The following is a 19700-nucleotide window of genomic DNA, read 5'->3' on the forward strand; positions in this document are numbered from 1 at the left end:
ATAGATGGTCCTCCATGGTTTCAAGAGTATAGTTATGTAGGGGCGGCCAGGTGGCTCAGTGAGTAAGAGCACTGGCCCCAGTGTTGGGATGACCTGGGGATCGAATCCAGGCTCAGACACTTAGCACCCACCCAGAAACACCTGGCCATGTAACCTTGATCAAGTTACTTAACCCCAATTGCTTAAAAAAAAAAAAGAGTATAATTGTGTAACTTTAGCCAGGAATGAGTTTAACAGCAACTGTTTTCTCCTAATGTTTTCTCCTCAGATTCACCTGAAATTGTATTTGGGGCAATGCCATTCTAAATTCCTTATTTCAGCCTAATAATTTCTGCTTAAAGGTCCTTCTTTGATGACCTTTAGTGCAGTCCTGAGAACAAATATATGTGACTATTTCACCAGTCTGCCCAAAGTGCTCACCACTTCTACCATTCCCCTTTCCCTCCTACTTGAATTAAATAAGATGAGGTGTTTTTCTCTGAATGACTGCTTATTGGGAATGCTATAAAAGAGAGTCACTCATTGGACAAGGAGTTGGACAAGATTAACACTAAGGTCCCTTCTAAATCTAGGAGTCGACTCTAAACTCTGTATAAAAGTAAAAAAAAAAGAACCAACAATCTGTTGCAAGGATTGTTTTCTATTAGCATTTGGGGATGGAGTGGAGGAAAAAAGGAGAGAGAGGAGGAGGAGAAGAAGGAGGGGGAAGAGGGGAGGGGAAGCAAGAGAAGAATCATTGAAACATTTTCTTGAATGCTCAAAAGAGAATTGAATAAAGTTCAGAATGCAGCACAGGCAAGCAGAATAGCTTTAAAAATAAGTTGAATTTAATATACACTTTTTGGAAAAGCAACCTATACATAGCAGAGGTTCACATTTTCACATATAATCCTCTTTTTCTGTTCTACTTTGAATATGAAAATGCCATTTTTCTTTGTTTGGGTGTTTGTTAAATTCAGAATAAAAATGAAAAAAGTTAAAAGCATTGCAACAATGTTCTGGCTCACTTTTGTGGCATTCCTAGATTGCAATATTATGCTATATCATTCCTGACTTAGAGCCAGATAGTAAAGGGCTATTTATGAACGGGGAAAGGAAGGTAAAAAAAAAAACCATTCAGTAAGTGTATGCTGTGTGCCAGGCACTTTATAAATTTTATCTCATTTGAACATCACAAGAGCTCAGTGAGGCATGTGTTTATTACCCTCATGTGCTCTTATTGTACTCATTTGACAGCTGAGGAAACTGAGGCAGACAAGGTTTATGTGACTGGATTTCCAAGGATAACAAAGCTAGCAAGTATTTAAGGCTGGATTTGAACTTAGGTCTTCCTGATTCCAGGCCCAGGGATCTATTCACTTCATCACTAGCTGCATAATTTATGAGTCCACAATAACATATATCTAGAATACTCAGTGTTAGAAATCACTTATTCCACTTTTTTATTTTACACCTAGAAAAGGCACAGGAAGAGGAAGTGACTTGCCCAAATTCACACAACCAGTTAGGAGCAGAGCTAGACTGATGGCACACTCTCCCCCACTTCCCACCCCAAGATTGTTTTTCTACTTGGATACCTACATTGTGAAACTGAGAGAAGCTTATCTCAGTGGGAGACTAGGAAATCAGTCCTAAGCAGGTGTCCATGGATTTCTAACACACCAGTCTTGGTAGCCATAAAATAATTGCTAATTTAAAAAACTGGGCTTTCACATTTAAGTTATAAAACATAGTTTGTAATGACAATCGTCCCATTGAAAATGGTCATTACTGCATTAACTGGACTCTTCCTTGAGCCATTAGCTAATAAACTAATCATTGGCTGCTCTAAAATGTTATTATGGTATTCCATTCTTTAATGGGCTGGCTTTTCTGACTCCTGAGGGCTAGCATTAGATAGAAAAAGCCGAGGAACAGAGACAGTAGACTTATTCTCCTGCTGGTCAGTATGTCCATGGGGTGAAAAGGTCTTCTGTCCAGCTGAACTGGTTCATTTTTGAGGTTTGAGCCTTGCTAGCTGCTGAATTTTGGGTTGCCTCTTTTTAGAGCTTCAGGGAACATTGTCTGAGGAGGACTACCTTCCCTTCGCATTCCCACCCTATTCCAGGAACATTCAATATATTTTGTGTTAAGCAATGGATCTCTGTCTTAACTAAGCAGGGATGTGGGATCTTTCTAATCAGAGAGAAAAAGGAGATGGTTAGAACATCAGTAGAAACCTGTATGGGTCACCAAACAGATAATAGGAGGATTCAGTTTCCGACAGTATTTTTTTGGTCCAAGGTACAGACATTGATTGGCAGGAAATAGTGGGAGGAAAGAAGGTAGCCGTTGTTTAAGGGCTGCCAACTGATGATGGTAAGGAAGAAGAGGCTAGAGCAGTTGGGCAAGTGCCCAGGATTCCTGAGATGAGCAAGGTTACTTACTTCATAAGCTGTCATTATCTGATGATACCATTTAAAGACCTGCAAGGACCACAAGAGAGGAGAGATGGGATGCAGATTGTGTGCTTGGGGCGGGGTGCCAGAAAAAGGGCTCAATAAGAACCAATAAGAAGAAGGTGGTGAGTGTCAAGATGCAGATGCTCTCTTCCCTAAATTCCCAACTGTACTCATACTCCTGGGACTTCTACTATCACTACTGTGAATTATATTTATATGAAGTTGATGGAACTGGCACTGTTCCTTTGATTATGGAACTTGGGTATGATCCCGGTTTCTGTTCATTACGTTTTGTAATGAGAGTCAGCATGACCTAATGGATAGAGAATCAGCCTCAAAGTCAGAAAGACCTGGCTAGGTTCACATTCTATCTCTTATATAAACTGACTGTGTGACCCTGAGCTAGTCACTTATCATTTCAGATGCCCCAGAAACTCTCTAAGACTATAAGTTGCAGAACTATTGCAGTCTTGCCTTGATGGAGGGAGTTTCTTCACTGTGAGCTGCTTATGTCAAAGAGATCATAGATACAGATAAAAAATTAATTTTGAATAAATATGCTTTATGTTCATATGTTACTAGGAGTTTGTTGTTCTAGGAAATGAATATCAACTAGGAGAGAGCTAGAAAGGAACCAAATTTAAAGGTTCCCATGGATTAGTTCTGGATAGAAGTAAGATTGAGCTATACTGATGTTAATAGAGAGAAATTCTCCCAAATTTAACTTGGTTCATATGTAAAGAGGAGAGTAATTTAGGAATCTCACTGAGGAGTGTAGGTATACCCCTTCTAAGCCATGGGTTACATAGAGAAATGCGAGGATCATTATCATTAATTTGAACTAAATGTAGAGAAGGTTAGTTTGAATTACTGAGAGATCTGAATTACAGAATTTTTAAAGAAAGAAATGTCATTTTATTACTTTCATAGATCCACAATAACTTTAAATACTAAAGATCCTGCTCAGTCAGTCTGGTGAAGTCTATGGATCCCTTCTCAGAATAATATTAACAAATGTTAAATTTCAGTGGGTCAGTCAGACAATAGATTTTCATCGAGTACCTATTATATCATAGGCTCTAAGCATTAAAGATACAAAGAAGGGGGGAAACCCCCCCAAAATAACTCTTCCTGCTCTCAGGAAGCCCATAGGCTAATAATGGAGGAGACAACACACAACCAACTATGCACAAACAAAATATATACAGGATAAATTGGAGATGGGCAATAGGAGGAAGGCAGGAACATCAAAAGACATCAGGAAAAGCTTCTGAAAGAATATGGGACTGGGACAGCTAGGTGACACTAGGACCAGTCCTGGAGTCAGGAGGACCTGAGTTCAAATCCAGCAAAAACTAGCTGTGTGACCTTGGGCAAGTCACTTAACCCCAATTGCCCTGCCTTCCCCCCTCCAAAAAGCAAAAAAAAAAAAAAAAGAATATGGAATCTTAGCTGGGATTTAAAGGAAACTAGGAAAATCAGAATGCAGAGATAAAAAGGCAGAGCATTCCAAGCTTAGAGAACAGTTAGTAAAAATGCCCCATCTTGGGGCAGCTAGATGGCACAGTGAATAGAGCACCAGCCCTGGAGTTAGGAGGAACTGAATTAAAATCTGACCTCAGACACTTTACACACTTACTGTGTGACCTTGGACAAGTCACTTAACCCCAATTGTCTCGCCTTCCCCCTCCAAAAAAACATTCCCCATCTGGTGATGGAGTGTCTTGTGTGAGGAGCAGTTAGGAGGCCAATGTCACTAGATCACAGGGTCTGCAAAGGGGAATAAAATCTAAGAAGACCAGAAAGGAAGGGAGGGACCAGGTTGTGAAAGTTTCTGAAAGTCAAACAGAGGATTTCTGGGATATGATAGGGATCCACTAGAGTTTATTAAAAAAAAAAAAAAGAAAAGAAAAAGGAAGGAGGGTGACCTGGTCAGTTCTAAGCATTAGGAAGAGTAATTTGACAGCTAGAGTGGAGATCAATTGGAGAGGCAGGGAGATCAATCAGTAGGCTATTGCAATAGTCCAGGGGTGAACTGATGAGGGTCTATATCAGCGTGGTGGCAATGTCAAAGAGAAGGGGACATATACAAGAGATGCCATAATGATAAAATTGATAGAACTTGGCAATGGATTGGATATGGGACTGAGAAAGAGTGCGGAATCAAGGATGAAACCTAGGTAGTAAGCCTGGGTGACTAAGAGGATGGTAGTGGCCTCAATAAAAATAGGGAAGTGCAGAATTAGGGAGGATTGAGGGAAGATAAAATGAGTTCAGTTTTAGCCATTGAGTTTAAGATATCTAATAGGCAGTTGAAAATGCAAATCTGAACATCAGAAGAGAGGTGAGATAGGAGAATTATCAGCATAGAGATGATATTTGAAACCACGTGAAATCATATAGAGGAAGAAGAGAAGAGGGCTCATGACAGAATCTTCAGGGATACCTACCTTCAGTAGGCATGACCTCCAGGAAGATCCACAAAGGAAACTGAGAAATCTGGGAGTTGGCATAGGTAGGGTTTCATCAGTACTTCAGAAGAGAAAGGCAAACATGGGAAGTGTCCAGTTGGTTAAGATGAAGTTTGGGGATAAGAACTCAATATTTGACAAAAACTGCTGGGAAAATTGGAAAATAGCATGGCAAAAAACTGGGCATAGACCAGTATCTTACACCATATACCAAAAAAAAGTCTAAATGGGTGCATGATCTAGGTATAAAGGCTGATACTGTAAGCAATATGGGAGAGCAAGGAATAGTTTACCTGTCAGATTTATGGAGAAGGGAAGATTCTATGACCAAACAAGAGTTAGAGAGCATTATGAAATGCAAAATTGATAATTTTTATTACATTAAACTGAAAAGGTTTTGTACAAATAAAGCCCATATAACCAAGATTAGGAGGGAAGTGGAAAATTGGGAAAGAATTTTTACAACCAGTGTCTCTGATAAAGGCCTCATTTCTAAAATATAGAGAGAACTGTGTCAAATCTATAAGAATACAAGTCATTCCCCAAATGATAAATGGTCAAAGGATATGAACGGGCAGTTTTCAGAGGAAGAAATTAAAATATCTATACACATATGAAAAAAATGTTCTAAATCATTATTGATTAGAGAAATGCAAATCAAAACAACTCTGAGGTACCACATCACATCTATCAGATTGGCTAATGCAACAAAACAGGAAAATGATAAATGTTGGAGAAGATATGGGGAAAATGGAACACTAATGCATTGTTGGTGGAGCTGTGAACTGATCCAACCATTCTGGAGAGCAATCTGAAACTATGCCCAAAGGGCTATAAAAAAGTACATATCCTTTGAAGCAGCAATACCACTTCTAGGGCTGTATCCCAAAGAGATCATAGAAGTGGAAAAAGGACCCGTATGTACAAAAATATTTATAGCAGCTCTTTTTGTGGTGGCAAAGAACTGGAAACCAAGAGGATGCCCATCAAATGCGGAATGGCTAAACAAGTTGTGGTATATGAATGCAATGGAATACTTTTGTGCTATAAGAAATTAGGAGCAGATGGACTTCGTAAAATAACCTGGAAAGACTTATATAAACTGATGCTGAGTGAAGACAGCAGAACCAGGAAAACTTTGCACACAATTATAGACACATCATAAGTGTGACAATTAACTTTGATAGACTAGGCTCCTTTCAGCAATGCAAAGTTATAAGCCAACTCCAAAAGACTCGTGATAGAAAGGAATATCCATATCCAGAGAAAGAACTACAGAGTCTGAATGCAGATTGAAGTAAACTACCTGCTCTCTCTCTTTTTTTGTTTTGTTTCTCATTGTTCACTCCATTGGTCATAATCCTTTTTTACAACTTGACTAATGTTTAATGTGAAAGTATTTGTAGATCCTATACTTGTTTTTGTCTTTTGGGGTTTTTTTGCCCTTTGGAGGGTGATTGGGGTTAAGTGACTTGCCCATAGTCACACGGCTATTGTGTCAAGTGTCTGAGGCCGCATTTGAACTCAGGTCCTCCTGACTTCAGGGCCAGTACTCTATTCACTGCACCATCTAGATGCCCCTAGATCCTATATTTGATTGCATGCTGCCATGGGGGGTGGTGTGTTGGGGGAGGGGGGAGGAGAGAGGGGGAGAAAATTTGAAACTCAAGGGATTGTGGAACTGAATGTTGTGAACTAAAAGCAAATAAATAAATTTTTAAAAAGAAGATGAAGTTTGAGAAGAGAATTTAGATTTCTAGATAAAAGCTTAAAATATAGGAACGATAGACTCTTGGCCAGGGATGGAGTATACTTAACAAAGAAGGGCTGGTAATTATGTATTTGACTAGAGTCTTACAAATCTAATCAAGAACTTTAAGTTAGAACAGAAGGAGCAGAGAGAAAATTGCCTGTGTAGTCATTATGCCAAGGAAGGTAGCTATAATGTAGGAGGAAAAAAATAGCAGTAAAGATGCTCAGAAGCTCACAGGAGATAAAAATACAAGAAATGAGCCAACAACAAAACTCATGGCATCAGATATCTATGAATAAATGGTCAAAATGGGCTATGAGTAAGGTGAACTAAAGAAACATGTAATATTATGACAAAATTCTACAGGGGAAGTCAGCTCAGCAAGTATGAGATGCTCTCAGGACTGAAATTCTGAAGATATAAATGAAAGCAAGTACAAGGAGAAGGAAAGAAAGAATTGTTCAAAGGGACATATTGGAAACACAGGAAACTCATTGACTAAATTGGATTTTTAAAGGACATTGGCAAAAGACAGAAGGTAACAGGATGAATAGGCAGTTAGGTTGTACAGTGGATAGAATTCCAGGCCTGGAATCAGGAAGACCTGAGTTCAAATCCAGCCTCAGACACTTACTAGTTGTGTGACCCTGGGCAAGTCACTTAACCCTGTTTGCCTCAGTTTACTCATCTGTAAAATGAGCTGGAGAAGGAAATGGCAAACTACTCCAGTATTTTTGCCAAGACAACCCAAAATGGGGTGACAGAGAGTCAGATATGACTGAAAATGACTTTTAAAATCAAGGTTTCAATGTCACAGTGCAAAGTATTATTATCTTTAGAGAAGTCTACTTTGGAATCTGCGATACAGCAAAATGTATGCCTCCCCCCTCCTCGCCTAGGAACATTCATAATGTGACAAGTTGGATGATTGCACAAATAGTGACTACTATAGCAGGTGTGATCTCCTGTGCCTTTGATATAGTAAGACAAAAATGATGATGCAATCTGGACCCAGAGGAGTTAATATCACATCCATGGGACAACTGACTGCTGGAGGAAGATTGCTAAAGGCAGGGGCAGTGAGGAGTTCTCTAGGGGTGCCTAGTCCACTGTTCTTAAGAATCATAAGTGAAGCTTTCATGCCTGTCCTGTACGATGAACTGAAGACAGAAATTTTCATATATTCTAACTAAAAATGGTAATGGTGACTATAGATCATGTAGAATACTTTGCCAAACAGCATTTTGGACCACTGATCTTCAAGAAATTCCTATTGTCTTTTTCTTCAAGCCATATCATGTTTGTAGAGGAAGCAGGAAAATTTCTTGGGAAAAGGGGCTCTTTTATTGTGATCTATTATTCACACAATGGAACTGATGATTTGGTATATTGATTCTGTTGGGCTTGAGAAAATAACTATTACCATGGGTCCAAGGAAGCAGATCAACTTAAACCGTCTAGTTTAACTCACTAGTAAACCACAAATTTATGTTTAAGTATTTACTTTTTTATTTTTTTAAAATCATGTCTCCAATTTTTACTTAAGCATTCTAACATACTATTTTGCACAGCTGAATATTTGGCAGTTATGATGATGTGTGTTGGGCATTCTGCTGTAAAATAGCAAGCACACAGAACACTTTAAGACTCCTGATATAATAACTGGATTATCCAACATGGTTTGCTTATGATAGATTTGGGGTTTGTGAACACAATAAAGGTACTGAATTTATATTCATCCTAATAATACAAAATGGGTGCTGAATTCAGTAAAACATAGGTTAAGGTTTATTGAAAATAAATTGTACTTAAGTATTCCCTGCCTAATGTCCACATACAAAGAAGCCATGATAGGTTTATGGAAGGAATATTGGCTTTTTACCTCTCCTGCTACCCTTGAGCTACACAGATTCTTTTAGACCACAATTCAGAAATGCATTCCAAATAGCATCTTTTATAGACAGAGACACCAAAAACCAAAGAAATGAAATGATTCATCTATGGTAATACAACAAATAAGCAACAGAGGGGTAAGCTAGGTGGCGCAGTGAATAGAGCACTGGCCCTGGAGTCAGGAGGACCTGAGTTCCAATTTGGCCTCAAACACTTGACACTTACTAGCTGTGTGACCTTGGGCAAGTCACTTAACCCCAATTGCCTTAACTTTCCCCTCCAAACCCCCCCCCCAAAAAAAAACAAATAAGTAACAGAGTCAGAACTGGGGCTCAAATCCAGTGCATACTACAGAATATCTCAATAGTACCTACCATGCATACAAGTACAACTTTGTAAAACACGGAGTATTGTGTAATAAATAGCTACTTTGGTGCAGTGAGATTATATACAAAAAGAAAATTATTTAGTAGCTAACAGTGGGAAAAGCTAGGGTATAGGGTAGTATAGAACAGAATGAAGTTAGAATTGTGCTTTTCTGGTCAGCTATGTATATTTTCAGACAGATATACTTATCCATTCCTTAGTAAAAACAATTTTCAGCTGAAGAGAGTTACAATGTCCAGGACTAAGACACTGTACAGCCCCGCTATGCTTTGCCCTGGTCAGACCACATCTAAGTGTTCATTTCTGGGAGCTACATTTCAAAATGATATTGACAAGCTGAAGAGTGTCCGGAAAAGGGCAACCAGCCTGTTGAAGGGCCTCAAGATCACAGTATATGAGAGTTAGTTAATGTAACCAGGGATGTTTAGGCTGGAGAAGAGGAGGGAGAACTAGATCAAAAGGACAAGATAGCTCTCTTCAAATATGCAAAAGACTATCTTGTGGAACAGGGATTAGACGCGTTTGACTGCTTCAAGAAGGCAGAAGGAACAATGTGTGGGTGTCGCAGAAAGACAAATTCAGTTTTGATGTCGGGAAAAATTTCCTAACAATTAGAGCTATCCCAAAATGGAGTGGGTTGCCTCTAATGGAGGTGGATTCCTTCTGTCAAAAGTCTTCACGCAAAGGCTGGATGACCACATTAATGTGGATGAGCCCACCGGATATGTAATAGGAGGGATTCCTATTCAGGGGGGAACCTCTTTGGTCCTTCCCAATTATAAGGTGTAGAGATTCTGTGGACCAAATGCTAACCCAATCTTTCCTGATAGACTGGGATGGTAAGGAGATTTGAAGTCATGTCATATGAAGAATTATTGACATTTAGGCTGCAGAAGAGGGAATGTGGGGAAGTCTCATATTTGTGAGTTCAAGTCCGACCTCAGACACTAGATGACCCTGTGTAAGTCACTTAACCCTGCTTGTCTTGTTTGCCTCATATGAAAAATGAGCTGGGGAAGGAAATGGTGAACCACTCCAGTAACTTTGCCAAGAAAACCCCAATTGGGGTCACAAAAAGTCAAACATGACTGAAATGACTGAACAATTTGTCTTCAATTGCTTAAAGAGTTTTCATGTGGAGGAAGGATGAAGCTTATTCTGACTGGCCACAAAGGGCAGAAAATAGAACTTATAGACAAAAATAATAGATAGATATCAGCTAGATACAAAGAGGAACTTGTTTTTTAAAAAATTAAAACTTTTTAAAAATGACTTTCAGGAGGTAGGAGTTCACGCCTTTTGACGTGTTTAATTGGAGGTGAAACGATCATTTGTCAGAGATATTATGGGGGAGGATTCATTTTCAAGTAGTATTGAGTTCCAAAGTCTCTCCCAACTCTGCAGTTCCACAATTCTATGGGGGAAGTGGGGGAAGCTCTGTTTCTCCTAGGAGAATGTAAGCCCTTTGAGGTCAAGAACTTTGTTTTGTTTTGTCATTATATCCCAGCATGTAACACACAATAAATGCTCTTTAAATTGAACTGAAATTCTCTTCTTCTTTGAATCTCTCACACATTCCATTTGTACCTTTTTGAGGCATTGATTGTATTATAATTTACATTACAATTGTTTGTGAATACATATTATTTGTCACTTGTTGACTGTAAGCTTCATCAGGACTAGACTATGTTTTGTTTCGCCTTTGTACTCTTAGGGTCTGTTCCTAGAACAATGCATAACACATAGTAGTCCCTTAATAAATATTAAATTGAACAGATTCTAGCAGTTAGTTCCAGGTTTCCTGTAATGAACAGATAAGAATCAGTTGTTAATTGGCAGCATCCTGTTGGTGACACATATTAGATGTTGCCTAAACAGCCCTGTGATAATTTAATTTGCTTCACAAACACTTTCTCAGAAATACAAAAGTCATCCCTACCCTAGTTCAGGTCAAGTGGTTTTAGTCTTTGACCATCCATCTTCCTTTGATGACAAGGAAGGCCCTTCAGCATCTAGGAGGGTAATAGAATGTAAGCTCCTTGAACATTGTGCACAGCAACAGCAATATTGTGCAATGATGAGCTATGACTGACTTAGCTCTTCTCAGTGATACAATGATCCAAGACAATTCCAAAAGGCTCATGATGGAAAATGCTGTCCATATCCAGAGAAAGAACTGATGGAGTCTGAATACAGATCGAAGCATACTATTTCCACTTACTTTGTTTTTTTGTGAGTTTCTTTTTTCCTTCTGTTCTGTTTCTTTTTTCACAACATGACTAATGTGGAAATAATGTTTAACATGATTATACATGTATAACCTATATCAGATTGCTTGGGGAGTGGGGAGGGAAGAGAGAGAGGGAGAAAAATCGGAACTCAAAATCTTATAAAAATAAATGTTGAAAAATATCTTTACATGTAGTTGGAAAAAGAAATACCATTTACAATTAAAAAAAAAAAAAGATGTAAGCTCCTTGACAGTAGAAGTTGTTTCATTCTTTATGTTTGAATACCCAGCACCTAGTACAGTACCCAGCACATAATAAACATTTAATAAATGCTTGCTAGATATAATGAGAAACTTATTTCAAAAATTAGAGCTCACCTCTTTTTCTGGCTGAAGAGGAAGCTACCATCCATTCCAGAATCCCTTCTGAAAAAGCGAAAGGCTTTTGTAATACTGAAGGCCAAATGCTTGAAGAAGAAGATGGCTATAAAGAAGCTCCACAAAATACAGAGAAAAGTGATCTATGAAAAAGCTAAAGCCTACCATAAGGAGCACAGACAGATGTACAGAAGTGAAATTAGGCCAGCTAGAATGGCACACAAAGCTGGCAACTACTATATACCTGCTGAACCCAAGTTAGCTTTTGTGATCAGAATCAGGGGTATCAATGGTGTTAGCCCAAAGGTCTGAAAAGTATTGCAGTTTCTTCACCTTCGCCAAATCTTCAATGGCACTTTTAAGTTTAACAAGGCCTCGATTAACATGCTGAGGATTGTGGAACCATACATTGCATCGGGTTATCCAAACCCGAAGTCTGTTAATGACTTGATTTACAAACATGGTTATGGCAAGATCAAGAAACAGAGAATTGCCCTGATAGATAATGCCCTTATTGTAAAATCTCTTCGTAAATATGGAATTATCTTCATGGATCACTTGATCCATGAGATCTACACTGTTGGCAAGCACTTCAAAGCTGCCAGCAACTTCCTGTGGCCCTTAAAATTATCTTCTCCACGAGGGGGAATGAAGAAAAAAACAACACATTTTGTGGAAGGTAGAGATGCTGGTAACAGGGAAGACCAGATCAACAGGCTTATTAGAAGAATGAACTAAATATACCATGATTATTTTTCTAATAGCCTGTTAATAAAAATTCCTGTGACAGAAAAAAAAAAATTAGAGTTAAAAAAAATGGCTTTCAGGAGGCAGGGAGTTCATTTGATCAATCATTCCTAACATCAATTAATATTGTGTTTTAGTGCAATGCAGAAGCTGGAGAATACAAAGATGAAACAAGACCTAAATGATGCCCTCAAAGACCTTACAATTGAGTAGGGAGTAAAAAGGCACTCATAAATGATTATGTTATGTCATTCTAATACATAGAATAATACATAGGAAAAAATAGAACAGGACTTGGAACTGGAAGGAGGCTTACTATAATATGAGGGAAAAATAGGCTTGGGAGTATTTGGTTCTAGTCAGCAGAAAAACAAAGAATTTGACCCTTTTCCCCCAAAAAGCAAGTATCATAAGGACTTGAATTAGCATCTTGCTTTATCTTGGATAACAGCATCATGAACAGACTAGGATGAAAAACAGCAATGATGACAATATGTGACAGCACAACTTCCCCAAAGGTTTGTATTTAAAGGTGATTTCTAGCTTTACCTTATTTTTTTTCTCCTTTTTAATGGCCTTTTGGGCTGCTTTTTGCTCCTCTATCCATAGCTGCTGGTACTTGTGCTGCATCAGATCAAAGAAGGGTGTGGAAGGCCTAGAACAAAGAGCCCAGACAGGGTTTATGAAAAGGTAAAGCCAATCACTGGGTCTTTCCACCCCACCTCTGTTTTAGTACATGCTGGTCAACCATTTTCTCATAAGTTCCTAAGAGTTAGGGAACAACACAGGCCTGGCAGTCTGTTTGGAAACTATTTGTCGGCATCTACCAAATGCTGGTCATACACACTCCCATAATCTCCTCCCTCATTGCTACAAAATCCTCCATTTGGAACTTTATGAATCATGGAAAAAATGGATTCCAAATGCCAACCCCCTTTTTCCATAAGACTCCTAATTGCTGCAGACAGGGCAAAGTGTGAATGCCACCAGAGAGCAGAAGAGTCAGGTACTTGTTGTTGCTGATGTGCCTTTGAAGTAGATGGGGAGAAAACAGACATTTTAATTAAATGACTCTGGTCCATGGAATCTTGGGGATTCTACATTAGTCATCTAAGCTGCCCTGAAGAAGCCCCTCGAATAAGTGACCATATCACAGGGAGTAGTTTATAAATGGTCTCTATTGATGGCTAGCAATTCATAGGATGGTGACCTAGATCTGGCAGGAATGTCAGGGGCCATCTAGTTTAATCTCGCCCATTTTGCAGATGAGGAAACTGAGATCTAGTGACTTGCCTAAGTTCACACAGTAAACCCTAGAGACTAGATTTAAACCCAGGTCCTCTGATTCCAGAAGTAATGTGCCTTCTATTGCACCATACTGCCTGTCAACAAAATGAATTCTTATGGCAGAGAAACAGGGAAAAGGATGGTTGTTTTTGCCTTGATGAAACTGTAGGCTCATTGGGACGTAACTACAAGTGGTGCTAGACAGTGAATAGGTAGAGTATACTACTTTTGATGAAGACAGCGTGGTATCCTAGAAAGAACATTCAAATAGGGCTTATGGGCCCTGAGTTCTAATTCCAGTTCTGCCATGAATTAGTAGTGGTACTCTAGGTAAGTCATTTAAACATGTTGTGGGGGCAGCTAAGGTGGTCAACACTGGAGTCAGGAGTACCTGAGTTCAAACCCAGCTTCAGACACTTGACATTTACTACCTGTGTGACCCTGAACAAGTCACTTAACCCCAATTGCCTTGAAAAAAACATAAACTTGTTGTGTATCAATTTTTTCATCTGCAGAATAAGGGTAATAATTTCTACCCTGCCTGTCTCACAAAGGACATACTCTTTATGTAAAATTGTGTTGAATAATCATAAAACACTATACAAGTATACCAACAATAATACAGACAGATGGGGAAGCACAAAATCGGATGAACCCTAGGCAGCCTTCAGAAATTTAGTCAGTGATCTGTGGAATAGCTCACCCATCTTGAAGTAAAGAGGGTAACAGAAGTAAATAATTTCAGTCATGTCCGACTCTTTGTGACCCCATTTGGGGTTTTCTTGGCAAAGATGCTGGAGTAGTTTGCCATTTCCTCTTCCAGCTCATTTTACAGATGAGGAAACTGAGGTAAACTGAGTTAAGTGACTTGCCCAAGGTCACACAGCTAGTAAGTATCTCCAGCCTTATTTGAACCCAGGTTTTCCTGATATAGACAGATAGGGAAGCACAAAATCAGATGAACCCTAGGCAGCCTTCAGAAATTTAGCCAGTAACCTGTGGAGCAGCCCACCCATCTTGAAGTAAAGAAAGCAACATAAGTAAGCTATTAAACTCCTCTGACCAGCCTTCTACCTGGTTACATCATTTGAAGCATCTCTGACTTCTAGTGACTTGTTTTCTACCAATTCCATCCTGTAGCCTGGCATTATAGGCCCACTCGGATACAGTCCACTTTGATCTCAGAGAAGAATGTCAGGTGTAGTGCAGCCAACAACACTCCCCCTTATATGCTCTTATGTGACCCGCTCTTGGTCAGTCACTAGGGCTACAAGTTTAAATCCTAGGCCTCTAAGCCAGACTTTATGAAAGCGTCCTCCTCCCATTTCCCCTCATAACCCTCAGAAAGTCACTCTTCAAGCCCCAAGGATCCCTTTCTCCTTTTGTGAATCTCTAAGCTCCCAATGGCAGGTGGGTTATTTTTCAGACAGCATCTGAGAGTCTGATCCCATCCTTAAAATCTAGTATAGAAGAAAACCATTTGGTGATTAACCTCCTTCTAATCTCTGTCTCCTCCCCCCTGACTCTATCCCCTTCTTTCGATGGCAAATGGTCTCAGATACCTCCTCAGACTCTCTGGGTAAAGATTAGATAGGTTAGAACATTAGGAGAAATCTAATAAGATAAAAGGTAAGGACAAATGTTGGGACAGCAAGGTGGAGAGGTGGATAGAATGCCAGCTCTGGAGTTAGGAAAACTTGAGTTCAAATATGGCCTTAGACGCTTACTAGCTGTGTGACCTTGGGCAGATCACTTAACCCTGTTTGCCTCAGTTTCCTCATCTGTAAAATGAACTGGAGAAGGCAATGGCCAACCCCTCCAGTGTCTTTGCCAAGGAAACCCCAAATGGAGTCACCAAGAGCTGTACGTGACTGAAACGAATGACTAAACAACAACAAAGGGACAAATATTAAATTTCACACGGGTTCAAAGGATCAACTTCATAAACCCTAACCAGGAGAAGCATCTAGTGATGGCCATAGAAGTTTGTCTGAAAGAAATTCGGAGGCTTTTTAATAGATTAAAAATTCAGTAAAAGATCTTAGACTACATAAAAAGAGAGGCATAGCGTCCAAGACCATGCCACTATATAGTCCCACTGTACTTTTCCCAGGTCAGACCATATCTGGTGTTCATTTCCGGGTGCCACATTTCAGGAATTACGTTGATGAGTGTCCTGAGGAGATCAACCAAGACAGTGAAAGGTCTCAAGGATCATGGATCATTGATGGAACTGGGGCTGTTTAGCCTTGAGAAGAGAAGGTTGAGAGAGAGCCAGACTGAACAAGGATAGCTATTTTTAAATATTCAAAGTTGTCTGGGACAGTGTCTATCTATGCCAATAGATGAATTCCAACACTAAACACTGGGTCTTGAGGACCAGAAGACCACCTTGGGCTAGTCTTCTCTCCTGCCATACCCTCCTGGCTAGGATTCTCTTTGGTGGAAGTATGCCTCCCTTTGGGAAGTTGCTTTACCTTCCCTGGGCTGCCAGGCTTTCAGCAGGATACCACCTGAATCGAGAGCAGCCACCAGCTTTGAAATGCCACTCATGGCCAGATGATCTTTTTATAGTGGAGGCAGAAGCCAGCAGTACATCTACAAATAGTAGCTCTTTTGTTTTCTGGTTCCTTCACCCCTGTGGTGACTTTGATTACTTAATTATTACACACCCCATGCTTCAGAACAGCCCAATTTATAGTCGTGTTTTCTAATGATACCAGAGGCATAATCTAGCAATATCTACCCCGAGAGGCCATTCATATCAGAAGAGCTCTTTCAGCACCTCCTCCCTTCCCCTTCACTGCATATACATCACAGGCAGTCAGGCCAGCCTGTGCCATTCTGTGTTCTTCCCACAGCTGGCTCTGACCATTTACAACAGACCAATACCACAGGTTTATGCCTTTCCCTTTTTCCAGCTAGGAGTCACCCTCCCCCAAAAGAGTCATGCTCCCCTACATTCCAAAGCCAGGGGAAAGGAAACAAATGGGAAAGGATGCAGTATAGGAGTTGATTAGTGGAACTGGCCAATGGCATAGATCTAAGACCTTACATTTCTTAGTTTAAACTCAATGCAATCATCCTTCCTCTCCAGTTTGGACTAATGGGTGGGGTTTGTTGGGGAGTGGGGATAGGGGGGAGAGTACAATTAAAAGTTAAGTCTGAATCTTAGAATGTTTTTAAAGCAATGTAGTTATAATGTTTGTAAGTACAGTATACATTACAAACTAAACTATACCTACATAAGTAAAACCAGGTAAGTGAAAAGAAAAACATGGAGTTGATGACGCGCTTATGGTATAAAATGACACAAATAGAAAAGTCTGGAGTTAAAAGACTGTTTGAGATTTCTTGAAGCATTCAAACTACTTATGAATGAAAGTCATAATTTTTTTTCCCAAAACAAGGACATTTAATGAAACTCCATATAAACAGAAAAGTAGTAACAGAATATATGCCTCGTAAATCTGCTCCACACTCTCCTATTTAGGACACACTGAGTTTAAGGTAGTTATCAGATATCTAATTCAAGATGTCTAAAAGTGAGTTGGAAATGTGAGACTGGAGGTTGAAAGAGAGTTCAGGACTATACAAGTAGATATAAGAGTCTGTAGATATAATTGAAACCATGGGAATTAATGAGACCACCAAGTGAAACTGTATTGAGGAAAAAGAAGAGAAGACCCTGGACAGAGCCTTGGGAAATACACACTGTTTGTTAGTGGACATGATGTGAATGAAGATCTAGGAAAGATCAGTGTCATGAAAACCTGGAGAGAAGAGAATTGAGGAAAAGAAGATGATCAGTATTGTCTGGTTTCCCACCAGCAAACTTCTTTTGCTTTTTTGGCAAGGGGGAGGGGGTAAGGTAGGACAATTGGGGTTAAGTGACTTGCCCAAGGTCACACAGCTAGGGTTTTTGGTTTTTGGTTTTGTTGGGGTTTTTTTGGCAAGTGTTACATGTCTGAGGTAGAATTTGAACTCAGGTCCTCCTGACTCCAGGGCCAGTGCTCTATTCACTGCACCACCTAGCTGCCCCTAGGCAAACTTCTTTATCCTGGAAGATCACTTCAGCCCCAGAGTTCACTCCTCAAAAGTACCCTCTGTTGAGAAAAAAAAAAAAAAAGAAGTACCCTCTGTTCTTGGGGTCCTTCCCTCTGACTGGGACAGCTCCTCCCAGAACCTCCATTTAAAGGAGGTTCCCAGACCAGTCATCTCTTCATTTCCCATCAGGCTGCACTCTTCTAGATCTCCTCATCATGACACTGCACTGGGTACCTTCTCTTTCCTCCCTTCCCCACAGTCTATTTCAGGTTCCTTTTATGTGCTGTCTTCCATATTAGAATGTAAGCTCCTTGAAGGTAGGGATTATCTTTCTTTTTTGCTTTTATTTATATACTCAGTGTTTAGCACAGTATCTGGCAAAAAGTTAGTGCTTAATAAATGCTTATTGACTTGTTGATTTTGTCAAAGGTTCCAGAGAAGTCAAAGGATTGAGAAAAGGTCATTTGATCAGGCAATTAAAGATCGCTGGCAACTTTGGAGAGAACCCTTTCAGTTGAAGACAAACACAAAATGGTCTATGTAGCAGCAAGCACCCCAGCATCCCCAGGGTGGCTGCCAACACAGGTTCTTAGATCTGCTTTTCTAAAGGAAAGCAACTCAAAATGGGTTAACAAGTTTACTTTAATCAATCAAACATATATCGTTTTCCTAGTTCAGGGGAAAAAAAAGGTCAGCACCCTGAACTTCAGAGTATACAGACAAAAGTTACAAGACAGAGAAACAGATCAAGCAGATAGACTTCCAAACTGTCCAACCAATACATCCATACCAAATCACAGTTACCAGAGAGGGAAGCATCAACATCTGGTTTTTCAAAGCCGTGGGGCTCTCAATGTCTGCCCAGAATCTCATCTGGTCAAATCGTGTACACTTCTCAAAGTGAGCCCCAAAGCAAAACCCCCCATCAGGGCTTATATAGCCTTCTCCTGGCTCAGAGAATGTAACAACCTTCTTGACCCACTGCCCAATCACAAAGCACTAAGGTGTAGGCATTCCTGAAAAACAAGCCTCCCACCACAGGCTCCAAGTGCACTTAACCTAGGGGCAGGGAAGAGCTTTAAAATTTACATTCCTGCAACAGCCTCTTCCCTCAAGGAAGCAACATTCTATCAACTGGAACAAAACATACATATAAAAGTAAATGTCTGATGATGAGGAAATGCATGCTTCCTTACTTGATCCACATAGTTCAACTCAATTCAATAAAAAATTATTGAGTACCTATTGTGTGCAGGCATTGGGGGAGATAGAGCTTGGTGGAAGTGGGGCAGGGTTTAGGCAACAACTAGAATGATCAGGAAGATCCTTATGTAGAAGATGGCCCTTGAGCCAAGCTTTGAAGAAACAAAGAGGTGGAGGTGAGGAGAGTACTACAGAAGAAGAGATGGGAGAGATGGAATGTTGTGAATGGGAAACAGCAAGTAGGTGCCCTCTTGTAAAGGATTGCTCACAAAGGGGAGTCATCAGGAATAAGCCTTCCAAGGAAGGCTGGAGCCAGATAGTTAAGGGCTTTAAATGCCAAATAATGGAATCTGAATTTTGTCCTAGAAGTAAGAGGGGGAATACTACAGCTTCTGGAGCAGGGGGTATCACATGGTCAAATCTATCCTTTAAAAAACTTACTTTAGCAACTCTGGGTGTGATAGATTGGAGAGGAGAAATAGTGTAGGTAGGAAGCCCAATTAGAAAAGTAGTGCAATAGTCTATGTGAGAAAGGATGAGGTCTGAATTGGAGTAGAGGCTATGTGAGTAGAGAGAAGGGGATGGATGCAAGTGATGTTATTTATTATTGACAAGGGCAGGCAACTGATTGGATAAATGAAGTAAGGGAAAATGAGAAGTTGAGGATGACTTAGAAGTTGTGAAGCTAGGTGACTGGAAGGATAGTGCTGCACCCAAGAGAAACATTGAAGTTTAGAAAAAGGGTGAATTTGGGGGAGGGAAGAAACACTGAATTTGAGAGGCTTATGGGACACTCAGTTCAAGAAGTATTTGGTGATACAGGACTGTAGCTTGGCAGAGAAACTAGGGCTAGATATGTAAAT

The 19700-nt window shown here is 39.9% G+C and overlaps 1 protein-coding gene and 1 pseudogene across 1 annotated transcript in view; one reads left to right on the forward strand and one right to left on the reverse strand.

The window, feature by feature from the left end:
• CFAP77 (cilia and flagella associated protein 77) overlaps window positions 1-19700 on the reverse strand; it is a 183695-nt gene that overhangs the window by 40798 nt on the left and 123197 nt on the right. The window contains exon 4 of the mRNA XM_069069296.1: window positions 12850-12955. Within this exon, the coding sequence (XP_068925397.1) occupies window positions 12850-12955 (106 nt within the window). The remainder of the gene's footprint in view (window positions 1-12849; window positions 12956-19700) is intronic.
• Window positions 11506-12305, forward strand: LOC138147018 (large ribosomal subunit protein uL30-like; annotated as a pseudogene).

This window comes from Petaurus breviceps, unplaced genomic scaffold, assembly GCF_028583685.1.
Source record: "Petaurus breviceps papuanus isolate PSGF00001 unplaced genomic scaffold, PetGlider_PUasm1.0 90779, whole genome shotgun sequence".
Lineage (NCBI taxonomy): Eukaryota > Metazoa > Chordata > Mammalia > Diprotodontia > Petauridae > Petaurus > Petaurus breviceps.